Genomic DNA, 18,940 nt, shown 5'->3' with positions numbered 1-18,940 from the left:
CATTTACATTTAGCCATTTAGCAGACGCTTTTATTCAAAGCGACTTAAAAACGATGACAATAGAAGCAATCAAAAACAACAAACGAGCAATGATACGCAAGTGCTATGACAAGTCTCGATTAAATCAATTAAATGATTGTCTGCAAAGAAAGAACTTAAATATTAGTGTGAAAAAGACGAATTAATGAACGTCTAAATACTAATAAAAAGGCTTTTCACGTGTAGAAGTTGTATTCTGCCGTTGGGCGGCGCACTTTAAAAGCGCAAAGTCTTGCCCGTCTCCAAGACAACCGCTACGCGTGGAATGTAGTGTAGAAAGTCTGTCATATGATAGATTTTATTTATTATTCTTTCATTTAAAAAAGAGAGTGTTTATTTATGTATTTCCCTGCCAGCACATAAACAAATCACTACTGTACTGACTTTATTTCACATGTTCCTGACCACAACATGAACGATTCCTACTACGATGAAGGTCAAGCTCATGAATATTAATTAGCCCATGCAACCGTCGCTTAGCAACCGTCCAGCAGCGTCCAGTCACGAACCTCATTAGTATTCATGAGCCTAGCTTTCGCCATAGTAGGGTTCTCCGTCCATTCATTGATGGCAACAGTGCATCCGCTGCTCGGCTCGTGAGGACTAGTTAGGTTAGGATGCGAGTCGTGACTGACGTTCAGTTCACTCAACACAAGTTCTGGGATTTAAGCCACTCTCAACTCTCTGAAATGAAGCTGGGAAGAAAGAAACACTACTCTTCTGGTGACTTGCTATGAGACAGCTTGGGACACTTGGAAGAAAAGTTGAATTTATCAGAGATGTCCACCACTGTGTCCCCAAAACTCCCCTCCGCCAGCTCCTCGGCGGACCAGCGGACGGTCGTCGTGGGTGCATGTAAGTAGGAATTTGTTATGTTTTTATTAGAAATAAAGATGGTCTTTTTCAAAAACTCATTTTCATGGTCTTAAGTGGGCAAATAATGATGTTTTTTGTTTTGTTTTACAGGCAGTATTATCTCATTTTAAAATGAGTAAACTGTATAAATGACAATACAAGGTCTTAAAGTGTTCTATTAAAACAGAGATACAACTTTTTTAAGCATATACCGTAATAACAATATCTGGAAAATGTACTGTAGTGTGTGTGTGTGTGTGTGTGTATATACTTTTATTCAGCAAGCATGTATTAATAAAAGTGATATTAAAGACATATTGTTAGAAAAAATTCTATTTTGAAGATGCTGTTCTTTTTTTAACTTTTTTATTCATCAAAGAATCCTGAAAAAAGTATCACAGGTTAAAAATCAATCAATAAATAATAAAAAAGTAAGCAGTACAACTGTTTCCAACATTGATAATAAATCAGAATGATTTCTGAAGGATCCTGTGACACTGAAAACTGGAGTAATGATGCTGAAAATTCATCACAGGAATAAATTATATTTTAAAGTATATTCAAATAGAAAACAGTTATTTAAAATTGCAATAACAATATTACTGTTTTATGTATTTTTGATCAAGTAAATGCAGCCTTGATGAGCAAAAGATACTTCTTTAAATAACAATATATATATATATATATATATATATATATATATATATATATATCAGGCCTAATGAAGACTTTTAATTAAATCTAATTATAATTAAATGTAATTATGCAGAAATAAAGACATAAAAGGATGCCTGCTTTGAAATTAGTGTTGTACACAAATATAAATGTACAAATCCGACTGATCTGACTGATGTGTATTGTCTGTTGTCTTTTTTTCAGTTTGTTGTCTGGTGTTTTTCTTTATGATTGTGGTGCTGCTGTTGATCCTGTACCGGAAGGTTCCTCTCTGCTGCAAAATGAGGGTTTATCAGGAATCTCATACTGACATGGTAAGACCTCAGAGGAAAGTTTCATTGCTACACTTTCTCAAGGATTTCAGTTCTCAGTTTCATTAAGTATCAACTCTGCCTACGATGTTTCTCCTAAAAAGACACAAATGAGACAATTGCTGACTTAGAAAATGATTGTGACAATTTGGTTTTGGAGCAATGGGAAATGCTCAAGTTCATACTTTCTCTGAGCACGCAGTTTGAGTGCATTTAGATTTGAATAAGATTTCTGATGGGACAAGAAATGAAGTTTTATGCTGTTTACCAAGTAATGTTGGACAGTTAAGCAACCAAAAATATAGTTAAAGTGTTACAATTAAAAACTGTACTTAAGTGTGTGGTGAAACATTGTCATGAAAGTGTCTTTCTTTAGATACACTTTTATTTCATTAATATATTATCTGCAAGTTATTTAAAAATACACTTTTAAGATTTGAAGTACACTACAAGTGCACATTTCGCACAAAGGTGGCGAAAAAGTATCAAATGCAGTTAAAGTGTTACATGTGCCCTAGTTTGATAATTTTGCAAATGAAGAACGTCTCCTACCATTTGAGTTATCAATGTTTGGTACACTTACACGCACACAGAGATTACATATTATCTTTTTCCTAACTGTGCTAAACTTTCAAGAGCTTTATCATGTGCTGTGCCAAACACTGTGACTCAGCTCATGAGGAGGTTGTATTGTTAACGTCAGCTATGATCGTGAGCTAAATAAATGATCTTAAGCAACGTAAGCAAGAAGTTAGAGCTTCAAATGTTAAAAACGTTAGTCAAAGATTTAACTCTTTAGTCTTGAGGACCAAAAAGTAATACCAATTTTAGACAACTGTAAGAAAAGAAACAGTGTCTGAAACTGAATCTTTCCCAGTGAAGAGCACAAACAGTCCAGATTCACGTGAGTCAGTTCTGTGAAGCATCTAAACATACAGTTCTGTTAGAGAAGAGTACAAAACAGCGTGACCGTTCCCCTGACTATGACAGTTAACAGTGCCCAAGAAAAGTTACACAGTAATCAGATAGTAAACTGAGTGCAGGAGTAAAACTCCAATGTGAAGATGTCTGCCCTTGCACACTTTAGCATACTTTTAAAAATACAACCTATTATGGAAAAAACCTAATACACTTTAAAAGAATATACTAAAATGTGAACTGAATGTAAAGTTTTCAGACACTTAACTGCATGTTAATTGCAATTAAATGAAAATATATATCAGCGTTTGACTTTAGAGTGCTTTTTGACCTACTTAGGTAGAACTTTGTACTTTTAACATCTTTATTAGTAATTTAATAAATAATTTGGCATTATTAAAAATGGCACTTTAAAAAAAGTGTACTTAAGTGTGTTAAGAAACATAGTTGTGAAATTATCTCTCTTTAAATGTTCACTTAAGTGGTCATTAATATATTATCTGCAAGCAGCGTTGGGAAAGTTACTCTAAAATGTAATTAATTACTAGCTGTTAATTACATATTCAACAGTGTAATTAGATTACTGTACTAATTACTCGCTCTAAAAAGTATTGCATTACTTGCATTACTAATGACTTTCTAAATCCCATATCAACCTCAATCAGTTGAGCGATAGACATAAATAATACAAAATTGCATAAATTATTCTTGAACTGACCAAAGTATTTAAAGGGAGAAGGTTACATTTTATGGTATATGGTAACACTTTAGTTTAGGGACCAAATCTATTAACTAGTTGCTTATTAGCATGCCTTTTATTAACATATTAGCTGTTTATTAGTACTTATAAAGCACATATTCTGCATGACCATATTCTACATCCTAATCCTACCCAATACCTAAACTTAACAACTGCCTTACTAACTATTAATAAGCAGCAAATTAGGAGTTTATTGAGGGAAAAGTTGTAGTTAATGGTTTGTTAATAGCGAGAATTGGACCTTAAAATAAAGTGTGACTAAATTTAAGATTATATGTAAATTACAAGTGCCCATTCAGTGCAACAAATGCAATAAATAGATAAAAAGTTATCTTTATTTTAAATATCAATTCACCTCAGATGTTTCTCCTAAAATTCCTCCGGAGAAATTAAATTGAAACCATTCAGAGTGACAGCAAATGTTGATAATAGAGCTGTAATAATTTGATCTTGATTCATTCATACTGAAATCTCTAATGTGATATCCTGGCAAATTTGAGCATATTGGTGAGATCTTTTGTAGTGGAGAAATGTGAGAGGTCCGAATTCAACTCAGTGGATTTAAACATGTTAAAGTGTGGTAAGCAGGTTTTGAAAGTTTGAAGCTGTTATTGGTAGCTGAACAGATTGAATTAGCCAAAATATGAGAAAAAAACAAACAAAAAAAAGCATTTATATAGAAATTTCAGTGTAGGCACAGGTTTCATGTGGGACAATCTAATCAATCTAATCTAATAAACAAAGAATAATGTCTGCACACTGAAATTACAGCTCCAAAAAATGTTAATATTTTCAAAAACAGCACAACAGTGTCAGAGTGTTTCTCCTTTAATGTGTCCAGTCCTCAGGATGTGGGTCGTGAAAACAGATGTTAGATTAGACTGAGAGCGGAGCGTTTATCTGCTGTGTTCTGGTCGTAAAGCAGATCTCTCACACTTTGTGACTTAGCCTCAAGTCATACCACATCCCCTGCATTTCCTTTTCCTGTTCACTTTCAACCTTAACCGTTCCCCCCCGAGAGCATTTTAACCTTATCTTAGCAACACAGGGAAACTGCCTCCACATTCTTCCTCCCACAAAGAGGAAATGCAAAAACATGTCTGTTAGTTAAACTGTGGTGAAGATTGACGTGAGGTACTGCTTAAATGAGGCACAGAAGTGGTCTGTGATGAAATCAGCCTCTCTTTGACCACATACACACAATAAAGTTTTTGGAGTGGCCACCATATTTAGATCAAACACACCCGAAGTATCCTTACATGCACACCGATACGCTGATAACTAGCAAAGATCAGTTTATTGAAATGACCAATTTTACTAGTTTACATGCAAACCATGACTTCAGTGTCACTATCATTAAGTTTCAGATAACTCTCCCAGTCTTTGTTTTGTTTCAAAGAAAAATAACTTTATTCAATAATTTTGTGATGCTGCTGACGCAGGAGCCGGCGTTCTGAAGTAAGGCTGGGCAAAAAATTGCAAGTCATCCTCTCTGTCGAAATCTTCAGACATCTTCAGACACAAAATGATTCTTGTAGCTTCATAAAATTATGGTTAAACCACTGATGTCCCTTATTTACTATTTTAATGATGTCCTTACTACCTTTCTGGGCCTTGAATTGTGTCAGTTGTCTTGCTGTCTATGGAGGATCAGAAAGCTCTTGGATTTTATCCAAAATATCTTAATTTGTGATCTGAAGATGAACGAAGCTCTTAAGGGTTTGGAACGACATGAGGGTGAGTAATTAATGACAGAACTTTCATTTTTGGGTGAACTATAGAAACAGAAGTAGCGAAATTGCTTTTTTTTTTCTCCATATAATGACAAACGTGTTATCGAAAAAGAAAAAATGCTGGTTTAAAGGTGCAATAGGTGATTGTCTTCCGAAACATTTTTTGTTATGTTGATTGAAAGTCTCTTCACATCCCGATAGCAATCATTAAGTGGTCTAAATGTATTTATCTGTATTTATATATTCTGTGGAAGTAGGCGTAGGACCAAGAAGTGTTCGTCCAATCAAAATGCTTGACTTTCCTACCTGCCTGTCAACATATGTATTTGCATACCTCTGCGCACCCGTACATGTATTTGCATACCTCATCAGCGCATTCACGTACGCTATTGCAAACAGAGCGAGAGCAAACATCAACAACTTGATCTTCCTTCCTGGTATTGTAGTACTTTTACTAACTGTATAGGAAGTTTTCTCACTGATGAATGACGCGTGATGTATTGTAGTAATGTTGTCTCTGGTCATCTGATCTGTTCGCGTTCATGCGTTCCGGGGGGCGTGGCTTTGGACGGCGATTTGCAGGGAGGGCGGGACGTTTGCTTTCTGTGCTATCAGGCTAAAGTTAGCATTTTCCAAGATCTCCTACTGCACCTTTAACTTATCGGTTGTTGATTGAATGGAGGCAGATCTGAATGCAAGCTCACGAGGAGTTTAGGTGGACTAAATGATTGGAGAAGTCAATGTGAATGATTAAACAGATAAAATAATCTCATATACTTATATTTACTGTTAAAAATAAAGGCTCTTTATTGGTTCCATGAAGAACCTTTAACGTCCATGGACACTTTCCAATCCACAAAAGCTTCTTTATATTTTTTTTATATGATGTTCTTGACACTAGTAAAAATGGTTCTTTTAAGAACTGTTCACTGAAATGTTCTTTGGGGAACCCAAATGGTTCTTTTTGGCATCACTGTGAAAAGCCTCTTTTTTATTTTAGAAGCGTTGAAGAAGAATCATCATAAACTAACTTACAAGCTAAACTCTTCTCAACTCTCTCATAGAAACTTGAGTCATTTTGAGACATATATGTCCTCTTCCTGAGGTGTCTTCACCATCTGATCGTTAGGCCCTGTGTATTGGTGGGGGATCAGAGGAGACAAAGGTTTTACTTTAGGTCAGGCACTGAAAAAGGCACACTGCTGAAGAGGTCCTCCCCCGACGTCAGGACTGATTTTACACGCTTTTGCTTTTTCACATGAATCAGAGGAGTAAACAAAAGAACGTCTCTCTTTTTGGGGGGACTCTGAGACTGTTGAAAGTGCAAACCAGCGAGGGATGGTGACCCTTGACCTCACATTTACTAAACGTGTCTCTCAGAGTCCCGAATGGGAGGGGTGCTGGGAAAGGTCAAAATACGTCACCGTGAGTGATGTCAGAGCTGTCAGGAGTCCTCACCAGCGCCACAGATTAGGGTCCAAGCTTTATAGAGGGATGATACTTGCCTAAATGATGTCAGGGGCATTTTTTACTTTTAAGAGGACACTTTTTGTTTGCACTTTATTTTAAGGTGTCCTTGTTACATTTAAGTACTGAGTAATATTAATTAGCTACATGTACTTACTATATGGTTAGGGTTAGGATTAGGGTTTGGTTTAGTGTTACTTGCATGTAATTATGCATAATTTACTACTGTTATAATAGTAAGTACATGTAACATGTGTAACAAGGACACCTTAAAATAAAGTGTTACCCACTTTTTTAAACAACTGTTATAAAAATGTTGTCCATTTCAAGTGGAATAATAAAAATACTATGGCTGTTTATTATAAAATTAAATATTTATTAAATAGAAATGTATCTATCCCTTGTGAAAAAGAAGTACGCTTTAGAATATATATAAAAAAAAAGTATTTATTACAGACACAATATACTTTATAAGTGTAAACTGAGTGTAATGTTTTCGGACACTTAATTGCATGCTAATAGCAAGTTGTAATACAGGTAAATTAATATTAAATTCACTTAGTTTAACTTAAGCGTATTTTTGAAGTAGGACTTAATAAAATCTTTATATATATATATATATATATATATATATAAAATATGAAACTATATTTAAAACAATTATAAAACTTTATATATAAAATAATTGAAATATGGTTAAAGTGAATTGCTGAATGTACTCACAAGGAATTATGGTAAATTAAAATAATGTAATTTCTATTGAAATGTGTATGTTGTGTATTTAAATATTTTTGTAATTAAACATGATGAAGTTTCCATTTAGTACATTTGAAATATTTAAATGTCATAGTTTTATTGAATAACACACTGCAGTTAAAATTATAATCAATTACTTTATATGTGCTTTATTGTCAGTCAGCACATTAAAATAATTATTAAAACAAAGATTTAAAGTGTAATTTAAAGTAAAACTTTTCATTTTACCTTATTACGAAGTGCACTTTTGGACAAAAATTCATAAAATAATTTAATGAGATACTAATGGAAATAACTCAAATATAAAATGTCCAGACATATCAAAGTAATGGTAGAAAATGTGGGTAAAAAATGCGTTACCCCCAAATAATTATAAAGAAAATAATGTCAGAATGTTTCAAAAATACTTTAAATAGGTCTTAAAATTTTAACAAAACGTCAAAAGCATGTAATGGTCAAAAATTTAAAAGAAATTCTATTTTGGACAAAGACAGTGGAACTATTTTTTTCTTTGAATTTTTGGCCATGCTTTGACGTTTTGTCACTTGTCATGGCATTTTGCCTCAGGCCCTGGTTAACCCTTCTCTGCATGTTTTGGCCACCTAGTGCTACATCTGACTTGTAGCACTGTCCGGATTACATGTGGGCCTATAAAACAGAGTGCACTCGTTTACTAGTACCTGCCACAGAAACAAGGCTGCAGAACAGAGGCAGACCTTTAAAACACCAGTGTGGGGTTTGTTACCCAGGACCCTGATGACGAAGTAAGAAGCTGTATTGTCCTGGGACACAAAGGCTTCTATTTAGGTGTGGGGTAATCACAGAGTGTCCGGCTGGGCTGGAGGAATTCCTCGGCCTCACGCGGGTCCGCCTGCCTAATCTAGTCGTGGATGGGAGGGGAGGAAGTTGCTTGGTGGTCCTTCTCTTTAGCAACATAATTTACGACCATCCAGAGGTCTGGCTCTAACATTGCAGATGTAGGAAGAGGAGGAGAGACATTACGTAAACAAAGAAGAGGGTGTGAGACTTTCAACTATGATTGGTGATGGTTTGACATGCAATCAGGATGAAAACATTGTTACTAGTATGCTGGTGTTTCAGCTCCGGAAAGGACAACTGAAAATGTCTGAATATATTCCCAGTAAATATTAACATGTCAAATCAAGTGCATATATTTTAAAGTGGCACATGAATACTTTAATCTAATGCAATGACATCCATGCATTTTAAATAATTTTTGAGACCAATGTAATATATGAACAAAATGTAGTATTTACTTCTATACAATTTCCACTCAAAAATTGCTGGTAAATTTCACAAATAATTACAGAGAAAAAGCAAACAACACCACTTTTTTTTTTTTTTAACACTCCAAATAATCTTTTTTTTATTATTTTATTTTTTTAAATTGTATACACTGTTCAAAAAGTTTGGGGTAAGTACGTTGTTTTATAAAATATTAAAACTTTTATTCAGGAGGGACACAACTGAACTATCAAACATGACAGTAAAGACATTTATAATGTTACAAAAGATTTATATTTCAAATAAATGCTGTTCATTCAGCTTTCTATTCATCAATTAATCCATCCTGAAAAAAAGGTATCATGATTTTCACAAAAAAAATAAATAAATAAATAAGCAGCAGCACAACTGTTTTCAACATTGACATTAATAAGAAATGTTTCTTGAGCAGCAAATCAGCATATGAGAATGATTTCTGAAGGATCATGTGACACTGAAGACTGGAGTAATGATGCTGAAAAAATTCAGCTTTACAGCACAGGAATAATTTACATTTTAAAATGTATTTAAATAGAAAACAGTGATTTAAATTGCAATAATATTTCACAATATTACTGTTTTTACTTTATTTTTGATCAAATAAATGCAGCCTTGGTGAGCATAAGAGCCTCCTTTCAAAACAAACAAACAAAATGTTTCCCAAACTTTTGTATAATGAATAATCATTATTGATAGCAGAAATGTTATATTAACAGAGGATTATCATTTCTTGATTGAACAGGAATCTCCTCCTCAGTACTACAACAGCAGACAGACTCTCGTAGCTTCATCTGATGCTGAGCAAACACATGACACCGGTCTTGATAACGTCAATGCACGGGTAAGAGCTTTCATTAGGAATTTTTTTCTTTTTTCACCCATAATTAAATCTGCCTTCATTTACTCACCTTCATGTTGTTATAAACCTGTATGACCAATAGGCATCAAAATACTTTTCCTGAATGGAAAGGAGTCCAGTTTTCTTCTATGTATTTTCTAGAGGGTGAAACTTTCTAGAAATAGAACCTGTCATTGCTACATATCACCAATTTTAGTTCCTCATGTCACATGTCACGTGTTCATATTTTGTTTCTGCTTGTGCTTGTCAGTCAGGCTCGTTGTTCCTCATTGGTGTGCCCAGCAGCTACTACCTTTCCTCACTGGAGCCTCCTCTTCCTCGTCTTCCCTCGTACGAGAGCGTCCGCAAGAAAGACCGACAGCGGCAGATCCACATGATGATAGCCGACCGCTTCGGCCTGAACGGACCTGTTGAGACAGAGGTGATTCATTTAGCTGCAGTAACAGTATTAATCTGCAAACGACCGGTCGGCATGACATGCCATTTTACTGTCCTCAAAGTACAAAGCTAAATAGAAATAAACATAGATTTAGCAGATCATCATCAAATTATCAACAATTTTATGTAATTAAATTAAAAATATGACTGTCACGCATTTCCATATTATTTTAAAATGTAAACAGTTCTATACAGTTGAAATATGGCACTTGTTGGGTATTTCAGATCTGAAAAGTATGTTTAAATACTTGCAGATAATATAATGTTAATAAAATAAGTTCACTTAAAGAGAGACGCTTTCATGACACTGAAAAGTGCACCAAAGAAGTACACTTATTTTTATCTGTTGACTAACATACTAAAGCACATGTAAAGTACTTCATTATAATTTATCTATAGTGTGTATTTTATCTATTGGTTATTCAATTTATATATGTATACACATAAGCACACACACACACACACACACACACACATATATATTAGTGCTGTCAAACGATTAATTGCATCCAAAATAAAAGTTTTTGTTTACGTAATATGTGTGTGTGTACTGTATATTTATTATCTATAAAAGCACACACATACAGTATATATTTTGAAAATATTTACATGTATATACAGTGGGGCAAAAAAGTATTTAGTCAGCCACCAATTGTGCAAGTTCTCCCACTTAAAAAGATGAGAGAGGCCTGTAATTTTCATCATAGGTATACCTCAACTATGAGAGACAAAATGAGAAAAGAAAATCCAGAAAATCACATTGTAGGATTTTTAAAGAATTTATTTGCAAATTACGGTGGAAAATAAGTATTTGGTCAATAACAAAATTTAATCTCAATACTTTGTTATATACCCTTTGTTGGCAATGACAGAGGTCAAACGTTTTCTGTAAGTCTTCACAAGGTTTTCACACACTGTTGCTGGTATTTTGGCCCATTCCTCCATGCAGATCTCCTCTAGAGCAGTAATGTTTTGGGGCTGTCGCTGGTCAACACGGACTTTTCACTCCCTCCAAAGATTTTCGATGGGGTTGAGATCTGGAGACTGGCTAGGCCACTCCAGGACCTTGAAATGCTTCTTCTGAAGCCACTCCTTCGCTGTTCGGGCGGTGTGTTTGGGATCATTGTCATGCTGAAAGACCCAGCCACGTTTCATCTTCAATGCCCTTGCTGATGGAAGGAGGTTTTCACTCAAAATCTCACGCTACATGGCCCCATTCATTCTTTCGTTTACACGGATCAGTCGTCCTGGTCCCTTTGCAGAAAAACAGCCCCAAAGCATGATGTTTCCACCCCATGCTTCACAGCAGGTATGGTGTTCTTTGGATGCAACTCAGCATTCTTTCTCCTCCAAACACGACAAGTTGAGTTTTTAAATCCTACAATGTGATTTTCTGGATTTTTTTTTTTCCCTCATTTTGTCTCTCATAGTTGAGGTATACCTATGATGAAAAATTACAGGCCTCTCTCATCTTTTTAAGTGGGAGAACTTGCACAATTGGTGGCTGACTAAATACTTTTTTGCCCCACTATATTTAAATTCATATAATTTATATTATATATAAATATATATATTATATAAACATAACATATTTTTCTTAAATATATACATGCATGTGCTTGTATTTATATAGATAATAAATATACACAGTACACACACATATATTATGTGAACAAAAACTTTTATTTTGGATGCGATTAATCGCGATTAATAGTTTGACAGCACTAATATATATATGTAAGGGATAATCAATGGCTAGCTGTGCATTAAACGATTTGAATGCACGACGTGGAGGCGAAGAACCGCCCGACGTGCAGCGAAGTGCATTCAAATCGTTTAATGCACAGCTGGCCGTTGATTATCCCGTTTATGCCATGGTCATTTTCTGTAGCGTGGATTAAAATTCATATACAGAGTAAATCCTTCACTGAACATGTTAAAAATAAGTTTGAGAAAGTTGTCGGGAGGTGCTGGTGGTGACGCTGAAGGCGAGCGACTGTGGTGCTGTAGTTCGTTTATAGCCTAAGTTTAGCTTTTTAGTTCTGGCACTTTTATTTAGGCTTCAAAATTCGTCAAAGTTATATTATCTTGTCAAGATTATCTTGTTGGACAAAACGTGTAAATTTCATGAACTATGGTTGAACACAGAGCTTATTTTTTGCGATAATCCAAAAGTCTATGGAAAAATCCTATTGGTTTTTTGTCGAAGGAACCAGTTTCATGCTAACAGCCGATCCACCTACAGAGTGACGCCATAGTTCCCCCACTCTATATAGAACGTGATTAAACTGGCCTGGAACTACCTGCAGTTCAACGAATTTAATCAACACCTGCCAGCCAATCAGAATCCAGTATTCAGACAGACCATGGCATAAATATATATATATATATATATATATATACACACATACATGCATCAAGTTGAAATATTTTAAATGTACTAAACTGCATTTTCATCATTAAAAATGTGTAATTTGAAATATAAATACATGATATTAGCATTTGAATGAAAAAAGTTCACCATAAATGCTTGTCAGTACATTCAGCAGTCACTTTAACCATATTTCAAAATTACATATAAATATTAAGTCCTACTTAAGTGAGTCAAGAAAACACTCTAAAGTTCAGCTAATTGCATTTAATACAGATTTGATCTACATTTAACATGCAATTAAGTCTGAAAACATTGCATACTATTTGCAATTAAGTATATTATTTCCATAATAAGTGCTTTTTAAAAAAGTATGCTATAGTGTGCTTCTTCACAAGGGATGAGTGACTCAAAATCCATTTAAAATGAGTAAGAAAAAATGGAAGTGTAACAATGTGGTAAAATAGTGGATTATCTTTAAAAGCTCTTAAAAGCATTTTTTTTTTTCTATTACAATTTTTGTACATGTGGCTTTCATGACCTCATTAGACTAGATTAAGTTAATTACTTTACCGAAAAACTGATGATGAGTTCTAAAAACATAAACTTACACACATATTCAAATTAGAACATAAAATCTACACGATGGAAAAAAAGTTCACATCAGTCTGTCATCCACCCGAAGCTCACAAATGTCACTTTACTGAAGCCCTGCTATAACAGTTTAGTCTCTCAGCAGCTGCAGCCTGACTGAATTAAATAACAATAGATTTTTAATATGAATGACCCACAATTTTCTGTTCCGTAACATGATCATATCTGAGAAACGGACGCCATTCACTGCCACACAAACAGACCCGGTGTCCCTCACCTGCGCTGCTGCCGTGACGCACACATGCTGCGAGTGCTTCAAGGCCCTGTGATGTTGACTTAGAGCCAGGAAAACGCATGAGTACACACACTAATGGGAATTAATGCACATCAAACATGATAAAGTGGCCTATCTTGAAAGGTAAACATTAGAGGAGAATACGGCTCATTGTCCGTCTGTCCTCTCATTTACTCCCCCAGGTTTCAATGGATGGATCGTTCACTCATGGGGGCCGTCCTTCACTCATTAACCATATTATTGAGCTTAATTAGCTTGTTCTCCAGCTGGGTGCCGCGGTTTTGTCTGTGGAGCTCAAAGCTTAAGAGAAAGAAGAAAGAAAGAGCAATAAAATGGCAAGAGGAAGTTGCTGCAAGGTAGAAGCTGAGCAGTGATATCGCCAACTAAATTTGTTTAAATAAATGTCGAGCTCTGTATTATGAATTAACATAGATGAATGAATCTTTATCTTTGGGAATGTATTCACTTGCTAAGCATTAGCAATCTTAAATAATAATAAAACTAGATTTTTATGTTTTCTGCTGGATATTTTCTCAAGAAATGATGCTAGTGTGTTGTGGATGGTTCTCAGGCCATTGCTTTAAGGTTGTTAAAGGGATAGTTCACCAAAAAATGAAAATTCATTAATTACTCCACCCTCATGTCGTTACAAACCCGTAAGACCTTTGTTCATCTTCGGAACACAAATTAAGATATTTTTGATGAAATCTGAGAGCTTTCTGACCCTGCATAGACAGCAATGCAACAGACACGTTCAAGGCCCAGAAACGTAGTGAAGACATCAATAAAATAGTCCATGTGACATCAATGGTTCAACCGTAATTTTATGAAGCTACGAGAATACTTTTTGTGTGCAAAGAAAACAAAAATAACAACTTTATTCAACAATAATTTCCGTGTCAGTCTTCGACATGCGTTCATGCGTTGTGCACAAAAAGTATTCTCGTAATTTCATAAAATTACGGTTGAACCACTGATGTCACATGGACTATTTTAACGATGTCCTTACTAGACCTTGTCTCTGGTCACTTCTTCAATGTAAGTCATGTTCACATCAAGAGCAATAACTATAGTGATAATTATAACCATAAACGTTTAAAAAACACTCTAAAGGTGTGGTCACATTTATCATTGTTAGGCAAATTTTAGAGTCTAAATTAAGTTATTTAGAAATCTGCGCAATCAGTAATTTTGCTTGACAGCCAAAGATTTTCTCAGATTTAACAAATCTTTAGATTACAAAGACAACCTTTTTATTCTTCTGTGGATTAATTTACTAACTTGAATTAATCATTCACTACAAGACTACTTATGTGCATGAATAAACTAAATAGAGTTGATTTTGATTCCATGATGTGACTTCAAAGGAATAGTTCACCCAATAATATAAATGTGCTGGAAATGTGTACTCACCCTCAGGTCATTTTAAGATCGAGAATTTAGCATTATATCACTTGCTCACCAATGGATCCTCTGCAGTGAATGGGTGCCGTCAGAATGAGAGTCCAAACAGCTGATAAAAACATCACAATAATCCACATGACTCCAGTTCATCAGTTAACATCTAGTGAAGTGAAAAGCTGCATGTTTGTAAGAAACAAATCCATCAAGATGTTTCTAACTTCTAACCATTGTTTCCATCTATAATATGAGTCCCTTATCAATAATATTGCTTTCTTCAGTGAAAAGTCATCTTGTTTGAATCAGGAGAGAAATATATGCTCAGATCAAACACAGTATACAAGTGAAAACAGCACAAAACAGTTCTAAACAAATATTTTAACAGCTGTTTGGATTTTCATTCTGACGGCACCCATTCACTGCAGAGGATCCACTACATTTCTCCAAATCTGTTCTGGAGAAACACACATCTACATGGCCTGAGAGTGAGTACTTTCAGTAAATTTTCATTTTTGGGTGAACTATTCCGAATAGACGAGTCCTGACACAAATTATAACTAAACCAAAATTGTGGTTAAACAAAAAAAAAAAAATGTGTGACAAAAATCACTTTTGGAGAAGCGCACCTAAGGTATTTTTCTAGTGCAAGCTGTTCATTTGTGGTGTCATGTGTGGTTGAAGTCAAGCTTTATCTCAGTTTTTTTTTTTTACCACAGCCGCCTCCCACATATGAGGAGAGCATTCGAGAGTCTGTCCAGTCCATTGACATCCCGTTTGACATCCTGGCACCCGAGGAGGAGCCGCCACACGCACCGGTTACAGTCCTTGAGGCTGGCACAGATTTACCTGCATATGAAGATCTACCTCAAATCACAGACTCACAAGATCCCAATAACACTGTTAATTAAAGCGCAAGAATGCAATCTATCCTCAGCGGGAAATCAACAGCTGTTGAGCTGAGACTACCCTGACAGCTGATCGCTCACCCTGACGAGCGTGAATCCGCTGTGCTTGCAAAAGACACCAAAATAAGGTAGGACTTGACCTATGCAATATCTTGCACTAGCACAATACGAGAGGAGAAGGATGTTGCATCACTACTGGAAAAAAAGGAAGAGAAGAACAAGAATATGCAAGAGTTTAAGTTTTGTCTCAGCTAAAAGTGACATGAAACTGCTATAGAATTATATTGACTCTAGATATTTCCATGACTTTTCCAAGCCTAAAAAATGTAAATTACATCACATTCCATGATATTATTACATTTATACATAAGTGGGGAATGTTGATTTCATTTTGGTTATAAAAAGTGATGAAAACAAATGTTTTTTTGGAATAACATCCATTTATGAATGTTTCAAAATAACACTAGTGACATTTATTTACCATAAATAAAGTCTATTTTGATTTCATGTTTAATTTTTGAGAGATGGCAGGTTCATCTAATACCAAAGTAGCAGCTGGTGTACTGTACTGACCTATAGACACAAAATAGGGATATTTGAAGCCATGTATTGGACATTACAGGGATAATTCTTTTTTTTTCTTTGCAATTCTGTGATTACGTTTCATCATATGCTTTTGTATGAGAGTTATTGCAAAATTACTTTCTTTAGGTAGAACAAATTTTATCACTATTTTAGAGGTTTTGAGGTGTTTTGTTATTCAATTCAATTCAGTTTTAACCAAACTGGTCTTTTTTTTTTTTTCGGTGTACATGTTTCTTGTCAAACCAAATGATGCTTTGCTGAAATTCTATTTGTTGAATTTATGAATGTGCTCAATTTTTATCACTGTGAATAAAGATGGTAAATGTACAGTTTGCAAAAGTAATACTAGACTTGGACTTGTTTCTTCTGATGGTGTGCTCAGGATTGGGCCACAGTAAATCATCTGATTTTCTTCAGTTTTCTCCCTTTACTGTAAATACAGTACTCAGAGCATACGAGTTCAGATGTTTGCATTCACAAACAAAATTCAAATGACTTTGAAGGTGTTTCATGTGTAACAGGTTAGAGGTCACAGGTGTCCTCATTTTCATCTGAACACACATTTGCATCTTTCAAAAGCTACATGAGAAAGATTTTCCTTAGGGCACAAGATTTAAGCCGGTACGAGAGGTTGTGCTGCGCTGTGAATACAGTCATGGCTAAATGGAACTGTAGTGCAGTGATATGGTAAACACGTGTTTCGCATCTTACCTGTTACTATATTATATATCACATCTTACTATATTATATATTTTTGACTGTATTGGCCAATCAGTGGGCATGAATCAACAGGATATCCACTCAATGATTAACCCACATTGGATTCACATGTCTAATAAAACTGAGTGTACACTGCCGTTCAAAAGTCTGGGGTCAGTAAGAATTTACTTGAAAGAAATGAATACTTTTATTCACTAAAGATGCATTTATTTGATCAAAATTGACAGTAAAGACATGCATAATGTTACGATTTTTTACTTTTTCAAATAAAAACTGTTCTTTTGAACTCTTTATTTATCAAAATATCATGAAGTAATGTGTTATGTTTTCCACAAAAATATGAAGCAGCACAACTGTTTTCAACACTAATAAATGTTTCTTGAGCAGCAAATCAGCATAATATTATGATTTCTGAAGGATTATGTGACACTGATGACTGAAGTAATGATACTGAAAATTAAGCTTTACATCACAGGAATATATTACATCTTAATATATATATATATATATATTAGTGCTGATAAAGATTAATCTAGATTAATCTCATCCAAAATAAAAGTTTTTGTTTATATAATATATCTGTGTGTACTGTGAATATTTATTATGTGTATATAAAGACACACACATACAGTATATATTTTGAAAATATTTACATGTATTTACATGTGTATATATATTAATATAATTTATATGATATATAAATATATTTAATATATAAACATAACACATTTTTCTTAAATATATACATACATAGGTGTGTATTCATATATACATACTAAATATACACAATACACACACATATATTATGTACACAAAAACTTTTATTTTGGATGAGATTAATCTAGATTAATCTTTGCCCAGCACTAATATATATATATATATATATATATATATCATCAACAACAACAACAAAAATCTCATCATCATTATTGTATTGTGAAAAACATTGATATATTATTTAATTTATAAAGTATTCATACACCATTGTATAGACCAACAGCCTTCTGCTGTATACTGAAGAATTTTAGTGAAATTGTGTCTTCTAGTGGTCACTTCAGGAAGTAGCAACTTTAACACTCCTAACTAAAAACAGATGATCCTCTATTCCTGTTTAGTTACATGCAACCAAACGAGCTCTGAATGCCTGGAAGCGGTTTAAAGCGTAACTCTTCAGCTCCTGTAGAGTCTTTATTGTCTTCAGTGATGTCCTAATGAGAGGCCTGTCTTCTGTCCACAGCAGCAGCACAGCTGGAGCCTGAATCTCCACACACACACAATACAGAGTGAAGAACGCGTGTCAATCAGAAGAAGACACACTCAGTGTGTCAGCAGATTCATCTTCATTAGGTCTCAGGTCACCGATCCTGTAAAACAGCCCTTCACATGTGTGACGTTAATCACACTGAATTGGCTCTTTATGGGGATTTGAACACAACACGCTTGCTTTCTTAGCATAAGACTTCCTTTTAAAACACATGGCAAACAATGTAAGAGTCTGGAAAAGAAGTGAAAAGTGCTTGATTTCGAACATCTTCACCCTTCTTGATCATTTTTGCACACTGAACACAAGAACAGATGTGAATTTGTCCTTTATTTCAGTAATAAACAACGCTTAATTGCATTGAATGTGCACTTGAAGTGTACTTTAAATCTTAAAGGGATAGTTCACCCAAAAATGAAAATTCTGTCATTAAATACTCACCCTCATGTCGTTTCAAACCCATAAGACCTTAGTTCATCTTCTGAACACAAATTAAGATATTTTTGATGAAATCTGAGAGCTTTCTGACCCTCCATAGACAGCAATGATCCTTACACAATCAAGGCTCAGAAACGTAGCAAGGAGATCGTTAAAATAATTCATGTGACATCAGTGGTTCAACCGTGATTTTACAAAGCTACGAGAATACTTTTTGTGCGCAAAGAAATCAAAAATAACGACTTTATTCAACAATTTGTCTCCTCTGCGTCACC

The 18,940-nt window shown here is 34.6% G+C and overlaps 1 protein-coding gene across 1 annotated transcript; it reads left to right on the top strand.

The window, feature by feature from the left end:
- The first annotated feature begins 594 nt into the window (after positions 1-594).
- si:ch73-364h19.1 (uncharacterized) lies at positions 595-17,298 on the top strand. The gene is made up of 5 exons (XM_058768386.1): positions 595-894; positions 1,774-1,883; positions 9,541-9,639; positions 9,908-10,078; positions 15,473-17,298. Exons 1-5 carry the CDS (start codon positions 819-821, stop codon positions 15,662-15,664), a joined length of 648 nt encoding a protein of 215 aa, XP_058624369.1. The 5' UTR covers positions 595-818; the 3' UTR covers positions 15,665-17,298.
- Positions 17,299-18,940: the final 1,642 nt, after the last annotated feature.

The sequence above is a fragment of the Onychostoma macrolepis genome, chromosome 03 (genome assembly GCF_012432095.1).
Source record: "Onychostoma macrolepis isolate SWU-2019 chromosome 03, ASM1243209v1, whole genome shotgun sequence".
NCBI classification, from domain to species: domain Eukaryota; kingdom Metazoa; phylum Chordata; class Actinopteri; order Cypriniformes; family Cyprinidae; genus Onychostoma; species Onychostoma macrolepis.
Note: the sequence above shows the minus strand (reverse complement) of the source record. Positions and strands in the feature narration are given on the sequence as shown.

Excerpts from the sequence above, each read along its gene's own strand:
- si:ch73-364h19.1 (XM_058768386.1), top strand. The coding sequence starts at position 819 with ATGTCCACCACTGTGTCCCCAAAACTCCCCTCCGCCAGCTCCTCGGCG. Across the intron at positions 1,884-9,540 it reads AGGAATCTCATACTGACATG|GAATCTCCTCCTCAGTACTA; the intron begins GTAAGACCTCAG and ends TTGATTGAACAG. Across the intron at positions 10,079-15,472 it reads ACGGACCTGTTGAGACAGAG|CCGCCTCCCACATATGAGGA; the intron begins GTGATTCATTTA and ends TTTTTACCACAG.